The sequence below is a fragment of the Apis florea genome, unplaced genomic scaffold (assembly GCF_048593485.1).
Source record: "Apis florea isolate Af1SG1 unplaced genomic scaffold, ASM4859348v1 contig_3802_pilon, whole genome shotgun sequence".
NCBI lineage: Eukaryota > Metazoa > Arthropoda > Insecta > Hymenoptera > Apidae > Apis > Apis florea.
The window spans coordinates 494624-515545 of NW_028256863.1; the positions used below are offsets into that span (position 1 = coordinate 494624).

Here is a 20922-nt window from a genome sequence, read left to right on the forward strand (position 1 = left end):
ACGATTAAAATTTGTACGAAACGATGTATTGATACGAAAATTTGAGTTGCGATTTTTTTCTGGAAATTTCGAATTTCACGCGTGAGCGTGTACGTATCGTTTAACAGAGGTGAGAATGCGCTCGGAGATAAGATTCGGTATTTAGCCGTGGTATAATTCAATTTACAAACGCGCGAGATAAGGTGCACGAGATACCACGTGACACGCAACCTTTTACCGATCTTTTACGGTGGAAAGGAATGCGAGATTAACGATAAGAAGAAGGACAATAATGACCGAGCTACTTGAAATTCCGTTTCGTTTTGAAAACGAAACAAATTGTCCTCTCTCGCCGTATCGAAAACGTATCGATTCGCCTATGTTACATAGACGCTTTTTTTAGATCCTAGATATAGCGGAAAAATAGTAGTAGGCATCGCCGATAAATCATTTCTGGGATACGGTGAAAGTAGAAGGGAATATTAGTTTGGAAAGTAAACAACAGATACGAAACGTTTACGTAACCTATCTCTCTCTCTCTCTCTCTCTGGCGCGCTCGTTAAGAAGAAATTCATCGCGGCGATCAGCCTTCGAGTCTCCACAGCGCGAAGCAACTGTCAAATTGACAAAAATCATAGCTATTTAGGTCGGCGATTGTGCTTATCCGCTGCCAGCCGATACAAGCGAGCTGGAATAATAGCGGTAGCGGCGGTGCTGAACGCGAAACGCAGACTCCACGATGCTGAAAACAGAAATTCCATTCGCGTGTATACGCGAGCCCGTGTACGAATCGGCGTAGTTGGCGTGCGTGCATAGACGCATTAAAAATTTCCTCTTACAACCTGTCCTTCGATAATCTATCTGTGCGATTGTCTATCAATACGACCGTTTCCATTCTTAATCCGTTAATTATCTGTCACGATTCATTTGCCACGAGCGATCCGAAAACACGTTCGTCTAACTCTCTGCCCCGATTTCACGTGCTCTCGATAAATCGTTGGAATAGGAAGCCGTAAGCCGTGTTTGTTGTCGCAGTTCACCCTAACGACTGTTATTACGGTTGCCCGATAGATGTCGTTGGCGAGTCGAAAATACGGTACAAGTGGCGCAGATCGTAATTCCGAGCTAATTGCCGACGATCCTTTTTCTGCATCGATATACGAGGCAAGCATTACGTATCGCAGATTGTATATCGCGTGATCCGTTACGATCGCTATAATTTCAGAAATTAAGTTATCATCGAACGTCCTCGCTTTTCTTTTCTCTTTTTTCTTTCTCGTTTCTTTTCTCGGATTTTTCTTTCTATTTTTGCACCCGATAGCAGGAGGAAACGAGCGGTTCTTTTCACTGGATGTGTGTACGAGCCAACTATGTTGATGATCGGATTTTTATGCAAATAATTTTCCCATCATCGACAATTGACAAGTTTTTGCGTGATTCAACGTGCGTAACATAATCGATATAATATCTTCTTCTTACGTAATACGTAAAGATATCGATTGAAGATATTTGAGCACGTTTCAAGACGATAAAAAGTAAGCAGTCTCGTTACGACGAAAGGATGCGATTCCCGATTCTTCTTTTGCGTTGAAAAACCTGTTCGTAAAGCGTAATTTCACCTTCGACAATGTAAACTGGAAGATTTAGTAATAACAACCGTCCTTTTTTAAAAAAGCCAAATAATCGCTTTCCGCGTTTCTCGATACGCTTTCGAAGATACATCCACGCTTCTTCCAATCACATTACATATCAATTCTCACCAGATATCATTCTTGTTCCCTCGTAATAATAATCGAAGAAGTACTCTTAAACTCGAATTTACATTATCATTTCGCACATCTTTCCCCCCCCCCCCCCCCTCTTTTTCCGTCCCGAACGTGAAAATTTCTCATTTCTCGTCGTGACGAGAGAAGGAGAAGGCGGATTCAGGGATTTTCGAGGCGATTGAATCGAATCCTCCTCTCTTGGCTTTCGGAAGAGGCGAGATGATGATGGATCGTGAAGGGAAAAAAGGAAGGGAAAGCTTCGCTCGATCGGAAATAACCATCGGCACAGTTTTTACTTCTCTCTCTCTCTTTTTCTTTCGAGTCGTGCCTCGATTTCGATCCAGGTATGGATTCGACACCCCGCGAGTCGAACAGCTACTACACCTTTATGGCGGTCGACGAGGCGGAATGCGCGATTATCGACAGATACGACGATAAATGCCAGAGTCGCAGAATGATTGCGAGTTCGTTTTAGAAGCTCGCCGATTTGCCTTGTCGAGGCAGGCGGGCGGGCAAGGCGGGCGGGCAGGCCGCTGCCTGTCCGCTTTCTCGCTCGTTTCCAATCCTTCTTTCGCAATCGGGCAACGGTCTACTACGCGCACACGCGCCGTTACGTCGAATCCTCTCCGGCCACTCTTATCTTCTACGCCCCGCTTCTTTACCCATCGAACCCGCCACTCGATTTTCCAAATAATAATAATAATAATAATAATAATAATAATAATAATAAGAAGAAAAATGCTCGATTCGCCAAAGGGAAAAAAGGATGGCGAGTGAAGATTGAATGTAAATTTATATCCCGTCTAACGACGTAATATTTCATCGATTCATTGAGAGGGGAGGAGGGAGGGATGATAGCTTTACGAGCCTTTGTTCGCGATTCTGAAACCCGGTCCCTTGTCGAAAGTTATAGATGTGCCACGATTTTAATTAATCGAGAGAGAGAGAGAGAGAGAGAGGAGGGATATAGAAATTATTGGAATCTTATTAAGGTTGTTTTGTTGTAATTATTAATCGAAATAAGAAGGGAAATGCACAAGGAGGATAATACAAAATTGCTTTGAATTATTGAAATTACCCCGCGCAACGTGACACGGTGTTTCTTTCTCGAGAGAAGCAAGCAGCTCTTCCTTTATCTCTCGTTTGTTGCGAAATATCGACGAGTGGGTCAATCGGACGGGCTCGAGAGATCCAACAATATAATCGAGCACAATTACTTTTTCTTTTTTTCTTCTTCTCTTCTTTCTTCGAAAAATTGGAAAATGCGAAATTTCACATTTTTTTCGATGCAGCGCAATCGAATGGCTCGTCGCCGACAGTGTAACGTTGTGAATGGCAACAGAACGTTGAAAGTGTTAACCTCTTAACTGTTCCAATGCTCGAAATCGGTGGAGCAGATGTGCGCGTCCCATGCGATTTTGAAGAGATATTTCCGGCAATATGCCCTCCAACATGCGTGTTTCCATCGGTGATTTTCAAAAGTTTTTAATAGTTGAAGTCACTTGGATTAGTTTAATAATTGGAAATAATGATAATAACAATCGCAAATAATTGTAAAAATACGGCAAAATTATGGGAGAAACGGATTATAAACGTTATTCTTTGTCTCTTTGCTGGAAATTTTTAACTAGTTATTTTTTCAACGGATTAATTTTTCCAACTCTGGCTTTCACAGCGCGTGGAAAGAGACTGCGTAAAACTGTCCTCGAGGCCGAATCGGATTGAAATCGATTGTCGGCGTATCCCTTCGCGAGAAAAGTCTCCTGTATTTCTCTCCTTAAGCTTGGAAATCTTCTTTCCTTTCGTTCCAAGCTTCTCGAAATGCTTTGCCTGGAACAGGGTTGGGGAGAATTTAAAGTTTCTTCGATAAGTTTCTTTAATTTATTATTCGAAAATAGTAATAATAATCGGAATTGTAATGGCAAACTTCGAGCTCGAAAATTAATTACAATAGCTAGAAATAAATGTTATTCTAACAAGTAATTATTTGAAGTAACTTTTCGATTAGTTACTTTTTCAACTTGGATTGAAATGGCCAACTCTGGCCGCCTAGAATGAGAACGTACGTTACGAATTTGTGTGAAGATAAACAAAAAAAAAAAAAAAAAGGAGAAAAATTTGTTGAGAAATTTGATCGAAGACGATTTCGATTTTACGTTAACAATCGATCGATAATAATTCTCTCGGGTTAAAAGAGAGACCGAGTCTCGCTTTTGCTAATCGAGTTTAGCGATGTCGAGCTAACCGCGTGTACCTTTCGTATAAATATATTGCGAAATTCGAATTTCTTTCGCAGAATTTCAGATATAACGTGAAAATCGGATTACCCAGTCCGGATATAGAGTTCTCATCCTCATTTTCCTTTCGAACGACGTAATTTTAAAACCGTTAGTTTTCGTATCTCGAGCTGTGTGACACGAGCAGCGTTTGCTGGAACAGTAGTTCCGATTTCCTCCGCGTGGATAAAAACGATCGACGCTCCGTCTGGAAGAGGAGCAGAGAACTATCGTTATTTGCCGACGACACGCGATTTTTTCGATGGAAAGAGCGATTTAAAGCGAATGAATCGATACGGTGTGCAACCTACTTGAGAGATTTCTTTACGTTCTTACCTTTGTACGAAACGTACGTTCCGCTTCCTCGAAGAATAAAGTTGAGAACGAGGTCGAAGGGAGGATAGAATTTGAATAATGTATCGGATTGAATTCGCATTTCAATTGGTTGATTCGCCACCAAGTGTAAACAAACGTATGCACGGATCTTGGATAAAGGTATAACGTAATTCCTTTTCTTTTTTTTTTTTTCCAGAAATTTGTCGAGATCGAATTAAAGAGAAAATTGTACGTAAATTGATTCCTATATAAATTTCATTGAACGATATTCAATTGAAGTGAACGAAAATGACTTCGCGTTACCTCTATTGGTCGCGTAAAGGTTATCGAGTTGAAAAAGTAACTAGTTAAAAATTTCGAATGAGAATTAATTATTTATTAAAATGCTTATAATTATAATTTCAAACCTTTTTGCATTACAATTATTATTATATTTTGAACGATAAATTGTCGAAGTAAATTTATTCCGTAACTTCAACTATATTAAATTTTCCCCAACGCTGGTTACACCATTTCAACAATGCGGCGTAAAAAAAAAAAAAAAGGAGACGAAATATGAAAAAATGTTTACACATATTATTAATTTCTTCCAAATTTTCTTTACTCGTTTGAAGTATCGCGTTGCCACAACTATCCGTATAGGTGTCCATAAATTTAGACGTGAAATGTTAATCCAAGATAAACGAAAAGAAAATTAGATCGTGCGTGATGGCCGAGGGCGAGCAGCGGCAGCTGCTGCCAGATGGTTGTTTCGAAGGATCCTCGTAGGAGGGGGCGTCGAATTAGGCGATCTTCACGACTTTTTCCAGAATGTCTAGTCGATCGCCCATCTGCTCCTCGCCGTTAATCTCTGAACCTTCATCTTCTTCGACGATAACGAATGATACATCGTGTCGATCATTTTTACGTAGTTTTCGTGAAATGTAACCACGAAATCTAAAAGAAAAAAAAAAAAAGAAAAGGAACGTTGTTACAATATCAATCTTCTCACATGATTATATATATATATATGTTTTTCAGGAGACAACAGCTCGAGCAATCCGTGTATTGCGAGGCTGAGTCCCGGCGTAGCGCTTCCGAGGACGAGAGACAAGATGTTCAACCGGGTGGCAATCAACAAGAGAAGATCAAGGTGAGAACTGAAATTTTGATAAACTCGATGAGTCTAATGAATAAAATCTGCTCTTCGGTTGCAGAGTACCACGCAAGATTTATTCGAATTGTTGGAAAGAGTGCAGTGTTCGCGTCTCGATGATCAGCGATGCGTTCTACCGCCCTACTTCTCCCAGGTAAAGCACACGTTTAACAATGCTCGTTTCACGCGTTCTCTGTTTCGTTTATTAAATCTTGTATTGCCAAGATATTTATATATCCCCAATATGTTTCGATTTTTAATATTTTGTAATTTATTATTTTATCCAGAATCTCGTTAAGAGAAACTGTGTGTGTGAATGAAAATTGTTTGTTAGTTTGATCTTGTTTTAAGAGACACGAATTAACGATACCACCCGTATATATCACCCGTATATGCTTCGTAGATCTGTATCACTCCTTTAATAATAATTCATCGTCTTCGTCACAAATTCTTTGTGGGGAAGGAAAAAAATCGATGAGGATGGCGGTATTAATTTAAACGAGGGAATAATTTTGAAAATCGTGTGTTCCAATTTATTATCGATCGATGGTTTTTTCTCTTTTGGTACGTTAACGATATACGTTAATGGAATATCTCTCGAATTTAACGTATTTAATTAGATAAACAAGTTCATTTTCGATGAGTGTTAATAAACGAATGCGTTGACGCATTAATTGAAATTAATCTAACGGGAGATAATCGATAATATCCATGACACGTTGCATAGTTATATTTGGAAACACGTAGCGCGTCTATCTCTATCTCGATGGATATCAGCTGTCGTCGCGAATTAATTAGAAATAATCGCATACGATGGAATTGGAACGAAAATATCTCGTAGAACAGTACATGACGTCGTTCTGTATTTGTGTATTTGGTATAGTACAATAATATATATATCTCTTTCTCTGGCAAAGAAAGAAAGAATAAAAAAAGGAAAGAAAAATAAAGATAATTGGCGAGATGTGTGTGTGTGTGTGTGTATATATATATATATCTTTCTGTGGCAACTAAAGAAAGAATAAAAAAAGGAAAGAAAAATAAAGATAACCGGCAGCGAGTTATATATATATATTTCTGTAGCGAATAAAGAAAGAGTGAAAAAAAGAGATAAACTGTGGCGAGGTGTTTGGCAGGAGGCCCGAGTAGTTAAGACTCCATTGTGATTGAAAAATTCTATACGTATGCAGAATCAGTTCCGCGAGCTTACTTCTGTCTGGCTAGTAGTATCCACGTGCAACCGGAATCACAATCTGTCTGCTGCGAATCACTCGAAGATAAATGAACGTCATCATCATCCATGGTACGGGTAGCAAAAAGTTACAGGACGAATCGTTTGGTCACGCGCTGCTTGAATTTCAATCAGGATTGTTTTCTCTCCCTCTCTGTCCTTTTTTTCTTTTTTTTTTTTTTTTATTCTGCCCGCCCAGAATATCTGTAAAATATTCAGTCTGTAGCTTTCGAAGAGTGGATTTCGCCAGTCACGTATTGGACCGAGAGGGAGGGGAAGATTCGTACGATTGAAAATGATCGTGGGGATGATTCGAGTGTTAATTTTCGGTGTTTCGGCGGTAAAGTTTAACGATATTTCTTTGTTCGACGTCGATGACCAACGGTCGGAATGAATTTAGGAAAGTAGGGGTTTGGTAAACTTTTGGTACAACGCGACGATATAATGACGAGGCGAGGAGAATCGTTTACGATTAAGAGTTGTTGACGTGTGAGTCTGAGAAAAATGAGGAGGGGATCTTTTTTTCTTACTACGCGACTAAAACTTTTGACAGAAAAGATTAAACGATTATCTTTTATAAAATGGAATCGATGATATCTGGATAATAAAATTGGCAATATAAGATTATATATATCTATTCTTTATTTATTCTCGATTAATTATTTAAACGTTAGGAGAAGATTCTATTTGTGGAAGATGATTTAAAAAATGAAAACAGCAAGTAAATACATCCTATCTGCTTTTTTGCGATCTTTCTCCACGTGGTATCCAAATGTACGTTAAACATATGTATAACACGTGTAACAGTAAGAATACCGTGAGAAACTTAGATTTGCAAGTATTATCTCTTAAGTTTAAAAGAAAAATCTATTAGATCGACCGACATTTTGCTATGAATCGATACAACAGTTTTCTTCCGTGTAGAGAGAAGGGACACGATAGATACGTACGAGAGGCAAAGGTAACTTACCGACAGTCAATACGATTTGGTCGGTTAGTATGAAATCTTCTTTGCTTGCTGTGACTCCACTCCCGTTTTTACCGTTTGAAATCTATTTTACGTTCCAAAGTAAAACTCGTGCAACATCTCATTTGAGATAGCGACTACAAATAATTCAAATATACTTCGATAAAATTAATTAACTTTTTAACATAAAAGATGAATAATTATATTCGTGTCATATCTTTTATTGTTTGAAAATTCATAGATAATATCGTGTTAGAGTAAAATTAAAAGATCAATTTTCCTAAAAAAATTTCCCAGAAAACAAGACAAGACCACAAATTCCAAAGTTTTCCACGTAAAGTATCGAAGACGAAATTTCTTTCGATTCAAGTTGGAAGCAACTTTTTAAGATTCCACGTTCGTTCGATAAAATGGAAGGCGAAGTGTAGACTATAAATCGACTTTATGGTTTTAGTCGAAGAAACGGCGGATGGGTATCGAGTGAAAAGTTCGAAAATGCGGGATGTCGTTTATTGGTAAAACGAGCGTATGTGATCCTCAGGATGTAAGGGGGAGGAGCACGCTTCCGGCCGTGCAGGTACGCGCGGCGGAAGTGTCGGTTGAACCGGCACGGCCGCTCGTCATGGTGTGGCTTTAACCGAATAGCCGGCAAGATTTTCTGATTTCTGTCTGCTCGCAACCCGTGAAGATCGGAGAGATCCAAGTTTGGCTACGTTCACGGCAACACAACAGGTTATTGTATCCGCTGCTTTTACGTGGGAACGACCCCGAAACTGGCGCAAAACACAGCCCGAACTTGACATCGTTACGCTTTGAGCGTTTTATGAAATCGTTGTTACGCGTCCTGTATATAACCACTTTTCTTTCTTTTTTTACGCATTTCACGATTTTTAAATTGTCGCAATATGCGCGTTATTATTAATAACAAACCGATGATTCGATAGATGGATAGAGATGGAAAGAAATGTGAAGGAAATTTTTCATCGAGGTCGTTCAATTTGCGACTGTGTATTGTCATGTTAATGAACGGTGCTCGTTACCTAATTTTTAATTGTTTCTGTGTCGACAATGGAACAACTTCCTAATTCGGCGTAAAGGAACGTCGTGAATTAAGTAACGTTTATTTACACGTTTCATCTACCCTCGTTAAATTAAATTCTCTAACTTCGACGAAAGAAAAATTTTTTTCGTTGTCGTAACCACCGATCGATTTTTCCTTCGTCTAAAAATCTGTATTGCATTCCTATTGCTTAAAGGAAGAAATCGTCGATTTCCTGTTTTCCTTCGAAAGTTATTGAAGAATCCTTCGAAAGTTGTAGAGAAGAATATGATTCGAAAAAGAGAAAGCGCTTGAGAGTCGGTTGATCGAACGTGCATCGACGGATGATTCCACGCGTCGTTATGCGATAACAATAACTCTTAAACTGAAACGCAGCTGTCCGTTCTTATCTCGAATTCGAGCCTAATTCCGTAAAAATAAAAAGGAAAAGAGGGTAAGAGAGAGGAAAAAACGGGGAAGCCCGATATCGATACCTATTCTAGCTCACAGTGCTTCCCAACCTTCCAACAGAACATTTACATTTCCCTCGATATTTACCACTCTTTAAAGATGAAATGTTACATTTCATCAAAAACGAGAGTAGCGGTTTATTTTAGCTTGCCCGTAAAAAAGATGAGTCGGAAAAGAATATGAAATTTCGATCGATCGAGTTTCTATCCACCTATATATTGTATATTCCTATCTTGTGCCTTTATTCGTGGTAAATCATAACGCAAATTTCCATCCGTGAAGAGAGTAAACTACTATGGTGCGCCCTAGTAGATCATTTCTATTCCCGGAGAAAGAGAGGTTGGCTTTGATGTTCCTTACGAAGAATAAAGAAAGAGGGCAGGCATGTGCCCACGCGTCAACACGATAACTCGTCGGACGCTTATTGCCCAATGTCTTTGACTCGAAGAACGGTCGTTAAGAATGGAACAAGGTTGGCGTTTTCAAAGAGTCGCGCGCGAGACGAAGAAGAAACGCGAGAAAGGAACGGCGGTGAAAGGGGAGGGGGTAGGGTGGGGAGGATGGCCGCGAAGGAGGAGGAGGAGTGGGGGAGGGAGAGGAGGAACGGCATCGCGGAGACGATCGTAGCCGAGAGAAGCCGTTGGTTGCGTCGCTTTCGGACGCAGGAAGTTGGGTAAAATAATGAAAGAGGTGGACACAAAGGAATGGGAAGCCTTGGTACTATCTACCTACCTATACCGGTAACGAAATAAGTCGACCACGAAATGACATCCGCTCTGCGCCGTGGCGGTGCGTTTCCTCTTGGCTTGGAAACCTTCCTTCCATCGCCTTCCTCTCCACCTGTCGTTGAGAAAGAATTTCGCCGAAGAATTCTTCGCCTGTTTGCCTTTCCAGAGTTTATCAAACTTTATCAAATTTTCGTCATCAAGTTATCGGACGGGGTCAAGTCGAAAAAGTGAAATGTGATTACGAGGGTTAAAGGTTTTTAAGGGTTTACCATCTTGATTCTCGGCCATGTCGGACTTAATTCTCCGCCCATGCTTGCAAATTGTCTCAATTGGACGAATACGTTTCGCACGAATCGGAATTAGGATTGAATTGCGGTTTGCTACTTTAGCGAGATCATCATCGTCGTCGTCGTCGTCGTCGTCGTTCGAGAACTCTTCTCTTCATTGGTCAAGCATCGTTGCTGAAGTTTCGATTATTTTGCGGATTACGGCTCGATTATGTATCTGTCTGTCTCTTTCTCTCTCTCTGTTCTTGAACAGAGAAGCTTAATAATGTTCATAGCATCGTTGCTATCCATTAGAGAAATTGTAGTCGAGGGAAGCATTCGAAGAAATGCCAATTTATAAAATTAGATGTTCAATCATGAAAGCTTTTGTATTTTCCTATCTTTTGTATTGAATATATCGATAAATTTTCTTTCTTCAATGGCCAATATTATTTTATTGGTGTATCAAAACGTATGAACATGATGATTCATGTTTTCTTTATTTGTAGTAGAAACACGTATAATTTCTAGATATCGAAACTTTTTTTTTAAAATACGCGTTAAATGTTATAATATAAACTACGATATAAGCGAATAATTAACTTGCATTAATTAAGTCATTTAACGTTCGGTTATTTATTGTAAATAAATTCGAAAGCAGTAAGCATTTATGCGTGTCAAAATCACGAATTACGAAACCATCTCAGACTTTAAATCTCTCAAATTATCAATATTTATACGTATATTTTAATCTTGGTTCCAATATCGAAATGGTATGTATCCGAATTTAAATCGGATAATAAAATTCCATACAAAATCTTTGAAAAAACGATTGAATCGATTTGAATTGAAAATAGTTTGGCGGTCACGTTTAAAAAATTGATCGAATTTAATACCCATCCAATCAACGAACTACTTGGTTTTCGCAACTGCAAGATAAAAATTGCAAGTTATTAACTAACGATTCTCGAAGAGAATTAATTTGAGAACGCCTACGATCGGATCGATTGATCGTTAATCTCGAGAAAAGAAAATGATGGAAGTTTGCGTGGAACCAAGTTTACGCGTTTGATGGCGACCATGGCAACGTTTGTTCACGGCACGATAGCAGGATGGTGGGAGAGCTTTAAGAACAGCAGGACGTTCAAGCCGCGAGCACGATGGGGCTTGGAGAGGAGGGGGGTGAGGAGGTAGCGGTGGGAAGCAGAGACGGCAGACGAGGCAAGCCTCGAACCGTACGGTCTCGATGCCAGTCGCGCTCCTGCACTTCTACGACACTGAACCGTTGATACGCGTTCCTCTTGTCCGTCTACGTGTTGTTCGTGTGTCGCGTATATGTGCGTGTGTACACAATCCTGTCTACCGAACGCGCCCACGGTGTAAACACTTTCTATTCTGACCTCGCTCGGTTGATCGAAACGTGGGCGACGACCAGAGAAGCTAGAATAACCAGGAAAAAGTGACACGCACCGTTAAGTGGTATCGTATACGTTTTGTCCGCGGTTCGATTGCGAGAGATCGAGCTATGAAAATGACAGTGAACTTTAGTGATCAAATGGACAGTCGTATGATCGAATTTCAAGTGATTCAAAATCGTATTTACTCGCGATATACACGCGAATAGTGTAAACGGTTACGAGATATTATCGAGAAAATTATAGAAACGGAAATATTGGCGTGTAGTTTGATGATTGGTTGTCGGTGTGCCTAGAACACGACAAAAGAATATATGCATATATTCCGTATGAAGGATTTTTTTCCCGCGCGTTTTTCGATCAAAGTAAGAATAAGTGCACAAATATCGCTTATGATACGCTCGTATTTTTACGCGGCGTGTGCCGATTTCTACACGGAGTCGAATTTAAGCCGTACGCTTTATCGAGGTGTCTAACGTTTCGAGGATCAGCATAGCCTCGTAAAGGGTGCAACAGGACACTCGTCGCGTTAGGTTAGGTCGGTGCGTCAAGATCGAACTGGTTCCCCTAGTGCGGAGTTGAAAGGATACGTGTTCTGTAGAGGTTTAAAACGCAATCGAGGATACAGTAGGCGGTTATGATGGGTGTATTGAGATGGAGGCACGATCTCAGATCGGATGCCGGCCAACAGCAGCAACAACGGCCTAACACCGAACGGTCTTCGACAGGACATAGCAATCATGCGCACGCGCATACGCATACACTGCCGAAACTAATATCACAGGTGAGCTTTTCCCGCGCTCTTGGAAATTCATTTACGATAATCTTGGCTATTTCGTCGGTTCTTTTGTTCCCTTTCTCCGAGTATAGAGCTTATTATCGAATCCGAAACTTATCTTACGAATCTTTTTCATTCTATTCTTTTTCTCTTTTCATCTTACTATACATCGAGGTTCGGTTGGATTTATTACGATTGGATTTTCTTTAGGACACGAGAGATTGGTTATCGTTCCGATCAAATCCGATCAGAGTTTTTATCGTCGACAGATGTCGATCTATGAAAGGAAAATATCGTATACGGCTTACTGGTTATCTTTTCGTTTTATGAATGGAACATATGTTCCACGAGAGAACACTATTCAAGTAAGGGCCATCATTTCGAAGCGATAGTTTATAATTTTACGTTTCGTCGTTCAATACAAAATTTGCGATAAACTATTTATACAATAGAATTACGAATAAAATAAAATTTACGAATCTCATTTTAAATCATTATCGATATTAAATATATTTAACAAATAATTCGTGATATTAAACGAAGCATACATTCTTTGTTCGTGATTTTACGACTTGTTGTCGTTCAACTTTTGCAAGCAATGCGCGTGGTTGACGAAATTTGGAGAATTCGAAGGAAAAACACGAAAGGAACATCCGACGAAATTAAACTTGGTCGAAACTTTCCTTGGTCGTTTGGCAAAGATACAAGTGTATAATCGTTGGGTATAAACGAAATCCACGCGATCTCGAAATAGCTCGTCGCGTTTCACGAATAACGAACGAAATTCCACGACGGTCGTGCTTTCACGCTTACTTTGGACCAATTAAATCGACCGGTTGATATTTTCCAGTTACGCAGAGGATCGAACTGGTAAACGCAATAATGATCGAACCAGTACGCGTAACTGTTCGGTGCGTTGTTCGCGCATTTCCGGATGATCCGTTGGCGATCTTAATTCCCTTCGGCTGCGCATGCCTAGTACGCTTCCGCGTATTTGGTTTTCATGCGTTGAGCGTTGGTCATGGCGTGTCCAGGGCTGAGAGAGAGAAGCGTGGTATAGCACCGTTGTTACGCTTTTTTGCGCGCAACCTCGACGAGTTTTGAACCTGTCGGAAGGAAAAGCAGCAGAAGACTTTAGTCGCAGCAGCGTTCTAGCACCGGTGCCGAGACAAAAGAAAGGGTCCAAGAAGTAGAAGGGGAGGAATGGAAAGGAAAGAAAAGGAGCAGCGGCGAGAAACGAGCGCGGTAACTGTAACCACAAAGATCGACTTCGCGGTAATTTTCCTCTAACAACCCGTTACTCCGTTCGTTCTACGGCCAAGACGCTTTAAAAAGTCCTATTTTCCCATGACCGGCTGACTCGTTGATTCTGCACGCGTACACCCACGCCACGTAGTACGCTCTCTCGCCATTATCGATGATATTATCGATATCTCTAACATTACGAAATATTTATCGTACGATATTTAATCAGTTTTTTAAATTTTCCGTTACCATCGGGCCAAATCCCATCCAAATTGGACCATATTTTGTAGTCAAAGAGCATTTCGGGTCTGGACGATAGCCAATCTTCTCGTTTGATAAAATTGCTCGCATTTACCCATCCCTTTCTGCTTTTCGAACAGATCTGTTATATCATCGCGCGTTATTAAGTATCTATCTTTGCATTAAAATTTTAATTTCGAACAATTTTACCCGATTTTTCGCAACAATCGAGGTCCGTAACCTTTGCGTTAGTCAATCGTATACCGTTTTTATCAATTTTGACGAGCGTAATAAGATGTTGGCCAGCATCACGCGAAACCCTATATATACGTTGACACAATTACTCGAAGGGCCTCGAGTTGTCCATCGAGTTAAGGTCTCGCTTTCAACGACTCTGGCCAGCACGTGCTGTCGGTTCAATTCTTGCCGAACACTGTTTGTCTGATTGGCGAGAATTACACTCGTCGAAAGCGAATTAAAGTTTGTTCAAAGGTTTCGAAATCGTTGACAATCGTATGTATGCATGGAGCAAGGGAAACCTTTGAACTCCACCACGTGTAATTGCGTATTAAAAATCGCTCGATCGATTTGAATCGATTGTTTCACTTTCACGATGTTTCGTAGCGAGGCCAACGGCTGTTGCTCGACGGAACAAGCGCGTGTTCATCATCAAATTGTTCCGAAAGTTGAAACTCTTTTGACCGTTAGAAGATATCAACGTTCGCAATAAACGAATCTAATTTTTCATTTTTGTTATCGTTAATTTATACTCGTTTTTAACACCAATTTAAGACTTCTCCTCTCGATTCACATCTCTTATTTCGTTCAATATAATTTTGCGACCGATAATGCATATGCAGGTTCCTTCTTCTTCCTGGAAGGAAACTGGAACACGAGCTAAGATAAATTCTCGTATTTTGCATAATAAATGAGCAAGCTTTCAACACGAAGTGGCGAAGTAAATAGAAGGTTCGTGACAAAGAACTCGTCATGCCCTCGAAATAGTCGATTCTCTCGGTGTGATTCATTGGGCTCTGCCCACTTCTCATTAACCGTGACACCGAGATCGATAATAATTTACGTAATAGACTGGTAATTTCGCGGACAATCTTTCTTTGTCCTCCATTCCCCCCCCTCCGTCCATCAATAATACACCACCAGTAGTATATTCGAACAATCTCCTTTCCCCCCCTCGTTGTAAAACAAAAATTACAAATTATAAATTTTATAACAATCCTGCTGGAAGAAGTGGAAGAGATTTCCAATTTTTCTTTTTTCCTCGAAATGAAAGGAATTTATTGTATCTATAAAGCGAGGTGTAATAATCTCCAAGACGAGGCCGTGTTTTCTTAAACAGTTAATTGAATAGCATGCTCGGGAATAGTTTCGCTTCGATCTTCCATAAAATCCTCCATTTTCTCCACCATTCGAATTTCCCTTTTCAGGGGGATCGTGGCCCGCGTCTCTCGAACTTCTTCGTTTCGAATAGGCATTGTCGATTAATTTTATCAATCTCGATCTCGTTTTTCAGAAAAACGAAGAGATTCGTCGTGTTTTTTTTTTCCTGCAACAGGTTTCGATAAATTTCGATCGTGTTAAAAGGGAAGGAACACGATACATCAGATGTTCAATTTACAGATATTCTTCCTTGCGCTGCGTTTCGTCTCCTTTTCTCTCCGTTTCTTTGGATATCGCGATAAGTATTGAGGGAAAATATCGTTAGAAGAGGGGGAGGGAAAAGATGAAATTCCGCGTTTGTATCGGCGGCGAGGAGGAGGGAAGAAGGTCTGTCGTGAAAGCGAACGAGTGTAATAGGGAGAGGAGGAGGAGGAGGGGGAGGAGGAGGAGGAGGAGGAGGAGGAAGAGGACTGGTTTTAAAAGGAGCCTCCGCAAAAGGAGTCGTATGTGCGTATGTGTTATAACCCCGGTTTTACGTACACCATTACGTTCGTTTTGGATCGAATTTTATCGTTTCTTCGCCGAATCGATCGCTCTCCTTCTTTTCCTCGCATGCAATTGATGGAAACGAATTTTGTATCCAATGTCAAATTTTCCTCTTCGTCTCTCGTCCGATGAAGAAAAGGTAAATTTCGAAGTTCGACTCGAAAATTTTCGTCGTTGTTATCAGTTGTTATTCGTGAAAAAAAAGAAAAATTTGGAAAATTTTTTTTCGAATTTTGATTATTTAGATTAGATTTTCAATTCAGGGTTTCGTACAAATTTTTGTTCAAAATTCGATTTCGCTTTCATCCGTTGTTATTCGTGAATTTAAAAATGTAGAAAAATTTGGCAATTTTTTTTCGAATTTTGAGAAAGACAAGATTTTCAATGGGTTTTGTTCGTTTCTCCCGATGAAAGTAAATTTTTGTTCCATTCCAGGTTTCATCGTTGTTATCCGTGAATTTAATGGGAAAAAAAAAAAAAAAAGAAAAGGAAATTTGGAAATTTTTTTTCGAATTTTGATTAGGATTATTTAGATTAGATTTTCAATGGGTTTCGTACAAATTTTTGTTCAAAATTCGATTCCGCTTTCGTCGTTGTTATCCATGAATTTAGAAAAATTTGGAAATTTTTTTTCGAATTTTGAGAAAGACAAGATTTTTCATGGGTTTTGTTCGTTTCTTTCAATGAAAGTAAATTTCTGTTTTCATTCCAGGTTCCACCGTTGTTATCCGTGAATTTAGTCGAAAAAAAAAAAAAAAAAAAAAAAGAAAAATTGAGCAATTTTTTTTCGAGCGTTGAAAAATAAATTTCTGTTCAAACTTCGACTTCGCTCTCATCAGTTGTTATCAGTTGTTATCCGTTTATTTTTAAAAAAAAATGGAAAATTTGAAAAATTTTTCCCGAGTGTCGATAAAGACACGATTTTTAAATTTCTATTCAAACTTCGACTCAATGTAGAGATTATTCCACTGTTATTATCCGTGAATTTAGTCGAAAAAGAAAAAAAGAGAAAAAAGAAAAATTTTTTTTTGGAACGTTGAAAAATAAATTTCTGTTCAAACTTTTACTCGATATAGAGATCATTCCAGGTTCCAGGTCTGTGGTTATGTGAATTTAGTCGAAAAGAAGAAAAAAAAAAAAAGAAAGAAAAAGAAAGAAAAATTTGGAAAATAAAAAAATCGAAATAGGCGTGTCAAGCGATCGATACGACAAGTGACAGGTTATACGAAAAAAAGTACTTAGAAAACGAATTGTTGCACAATTGCGCATAATTTGCGGTGAAACGAGAATTGGAACGAGCATCGGCTTGTACCAATTTTCTCGGTATAAATTAATGAACGGTGAATATTTCGAAAGCGTGGCCTTGGGTGTATCGATACATGGCCACTTATCGATTTGCCGATCACGAAATAACCAGCAGCCAGCAGTATTCCCCGTAGACTTGAACCGTATTTGAAACGGACTCGAAATGGATTCGAAACGATTCGAAGGAGGAGGACTAACGAGATCGTCTCGTACGTTGAATTTAATAAGACGTTGAAACGAAGAAGAGAGTAATTGTTCCGAAAGGAATTCCGAAAAGACTGTGGCGCGTTGGATTCATAAAAATAAATGTTTCCACAAGCTTCTCTTTCGGCTAAAAGGTAAACGGAACTCGGAGAAAAAGAATTCTTTCCGCGGCTGCGAAAGCGAGTACACACTGGATCGAATGCATTTTTAAAAAAAAGCAGCGGTGAACCTTTTCTATATTCTGCTTACTCCTCTGCTCCATATATACGAACTCTTTCGAGAGAGAGAGAGAGAGAGAGAGAGAGAAGAAAAAAAATGATACGAAGAACGTTTTAAAATCATTTTCGGGTTAAGAGATAAGACTCGTTCGCTTTGTACTTTTACTTTACACGTTTCCTTCGAATATCGAGAAACGTATTTGTTCCCGTCGTTATACGCGTGTAATTATCCAATTGTTTCGAACAATCGAAAATATTTCATATTTCCGTCCCTACACGTAAACCGATATGAAGAGGGAATTAAAGAACGAAAAATGCAATGGCGCGTGAAAACAGCCCGAGGCGAGCCTCTCTTATTAGCAATCAACGTGTGTATTAACCGGCGCATTCTTCGAAGCACAAAACACGAGGCATGGAAGAAGCGTGTTCCGAGGCCTTAAAAGCTCAGTTTCGTTTTAAAAGGCGGTTGGCGCAAAAGGGGCCGCACAGCTGTTCCCTTCTTTTTCTTTCCTTCCTCTCCTTTTTTCCTTTTCCCTATTTCCACGTATAAGGCCCGAAGCCAAGGGTAGGCACATACACTTGGCGTATATCGCGATATATACTCGGCTAGCGAAAAGGCGTCGTTGCGACACGTTGGCTCGGTCGCCAGTGTAGATAGCCAGGTGCAAAGGGATATAGCAGCTGCCATACCGTCTGCTTACCGGCCAACGAAAAATCGACCCATCCTAGAATCGCACGGCCTGTAGCTTGTGTACAGTGCGCGTGTATACGTGTGTACGACCGAGTGGAAAATCGATACACGGTGGATTACCTTTTAACCCATATGCAACGTCGATATATTCTAGTGGACGCGTTTAGTAGTGTTTAGTAGAGAGTGGGGGGAGGGGAAAAAGAAATTTCGCGAACGAATTTAATCGTGGTTTAATAAAAATTTGATCGTTCGATCGATCTTTTTCTTCGTTCTTCTTTCGAATTCTTTCGAACGTGACGTATGAAAGTATCGGAACGAAAAATTCGAACGATCGGTGGATTAATTCCGCTCGGCTCGGTAAAGGATCGTCAACCTTGGCATAATTGAACGTTCTTTCCATTTCAGGCGAACGTATCGAACACGTTGCATCCTTGCAACGTGTCTCGTGGATCGATATTCATTTATTTCAGAAAGGAAAAGAGAAGAAAAGAAACCGCGTTCTAATCTGATCTTTTTTTTTTTTTCATCCTAGCGAACAAACTTTTTTGGCACGTTGTTTTTATTATTTTTTTTTCTCCCCCCCTCCTCAGCGACCCAATTACCTCTTCTCGATGCCTTTATTTTCTCGACCGACGCGATAATGCATAGCATCGGTGTAATTATCGATCTTATCGGTGGAATTCAAATGAACGGCGAGAGCTTCGCGAAAGGTTATCGTCGTCCAATCGAAAGATAACACGGCCGAATTAGCTTAAAAAGCTACGTGCACGCGTGTAATCTCATATCGAGCGTTTTATAACAGTGGCACGGAAACAGCTTGATATTCCAACGCTGACGCTAGATATATACGTATATATACACGCACACGTAAAACGTTTGTAGTGTACCGTGTTTACGAAGGATCGCGCGATCGCTCGTGTTGCCGCTAATTTCACGTTTTCGACCTTAACCGCCTTTCCTAAACGAGCGTGTGGTACGCATGCGTATACACGCCTCTCGTGAAACTACATACGCGATGGCGAAAAAACCGTTGGCCCGGCCAACATCAGATAGGATTAATTGGATTATTCGAAAAGATCGGAACGACGCGCGGGTACCGTATTTACAATGGATGGAAATAAAAGAGCGAGAACGAAAGTTTGAGCATTGTAATAATAAAATGATGGATCCAACATACAGGTATATACAGCGTAATTAGTCGAATAGACGAGATGGTTTGATAATTCTAAATGCCACTCGCTCGATACCACCGAGCTCATTAATCTCTAACGGCTAACAAAGGCTTGGTGAGCGTTAATTGGCGTTGTACGCGTTTGATTGGTGCCCTATTAAGCGCAACTTTTTATCATTTTTTCGATCCGTTTGATCGCATGAGAACGCGCGGGTATACCGCATTTTCGATGAAGTGAATCACACGCGCACTCTTTGAAATTCTTCAAAGAAGGAATAATAAGAGATATTTCTTGGAGAATTTTCTTGGACACTTTTTTTGTATTTTTTACTTTCGAAAAAGGATTAATCCTCGCCGAGGAACCGAGTTTATAAAAACAAGTTTTACCAAGTTTTCTATATCTTTGCGTTAACTTTCTTATATCCTTTATATTTATTCGAAAATTTCAAGATATCTTACGATAATTTCTCGTAGCTATTTTTAAAATGGCCAAATCGAAAATAACCAAATTGTTTTCAACGATAAGTTTTCACTCTCGAGATTCATTGTTGCAGCAGAAATATGGAAATAGCGTTATATAACGTGAAACGCAATTTACTCGTCGAAGAGTGACTCAACGATGAAACTTCCATTTCTTCGACAAATTTCCCCCCGAAATTCGAAGTTTCACAGTTTGTCCCAATCCTGCACGCCAAAAATTTCTTTCCTATCGATCAAATACGACGATTCTCAAAATTAATTACGAAATTTATTTACATTCTGTTGGAAGAAACAACAGCTTTTTTTTTTTTTTCTTTTTACGAAATATCGTTACGAAAATAAAATCGCCGCGTAAAACGTTTCTCGTTGCAAAATTGAAATCGAACAGATATATAAGTTTCGTAATCCACCTATTTGTTCTTTTTTTCCATTTCGAATTATTCGAATTACCGCCTCAATTTCTCACTGCGAACGAGCAACGTTTCGCCAACAACGGGATATGGCGGTTAAAGGAAGTGGTATTTCCTCGAGGCTGAACAGAAGGCGCGAACGACAGGACGGAAGCGGTACGTTTTGCAAATTAAAGAAACGAAAGATAAGAACGAAGCCAGCCATACAAGCGAAATCCAAAATTTTTCCCTCGATTCGCGATTCGAATTTACGTAGAATCATTTAAAAAAAAAAAAAAAAAAAAAAATCGGAAATTTGAAATCGAAGATCGAAGGGACATGGAAGAAGAATTTCGAGTATTCGCGTGGAGGGATATAGATTGGATGTTGTTAGTGAAAATGAGCGCGGTTCACGAGGACAATTTCATTCCTGGCACACCTTGTGCCTACGTGTATATATATATATATATATGTATGCGCACGACTGTGGCACACGCACACGTATAAGCAACATGGGCGCGTCCAACTATGCGCGCCCGTACTGAATTATTCATCCCCGCGGGAGACAGCGTCTCTCTTGTTTCTTTCTCCTTTTCTGCTACACTCTGGACGAGAGAGAACTCGCCCCCCTCCACTTGGTTTCTTTCT

At 39.9% G+C, this 20922-nt stretch overlaps 1 protein-coding gene across 10 annotated transcripts in view; it reads left to right on the plus strand.

Annotated features, from left to right (window-relative positions):
* LOC100864830 (rap1 GTPase-activating protein 1) overlaps positions 1-20922 on the plus strand; it is a 105224-nt gene that overhangs the window by 57578 nt on the left and 26724 nt on the right. For 9 of the 10 annotated variants that reach the window (XM_086916322.1, XM_086916330.1, XM_086916323.1 and 6 more), the window contains 2 exons: positions 5378-5489; positions 5554-5646. In XM_086916322.1, coding sequence (XP_086772448.1) covers positions 5378-5489; positions 5554-5646 — 205 coding nt within the window. Of the gene's footprint in view, positions 1-5377; positions 5490-5553; positions 5647-11417; positions 12394-20922 lie in introns of those variants that run through there. The other variant, XM_086916331.1, reaches the window with a different exon arrangement.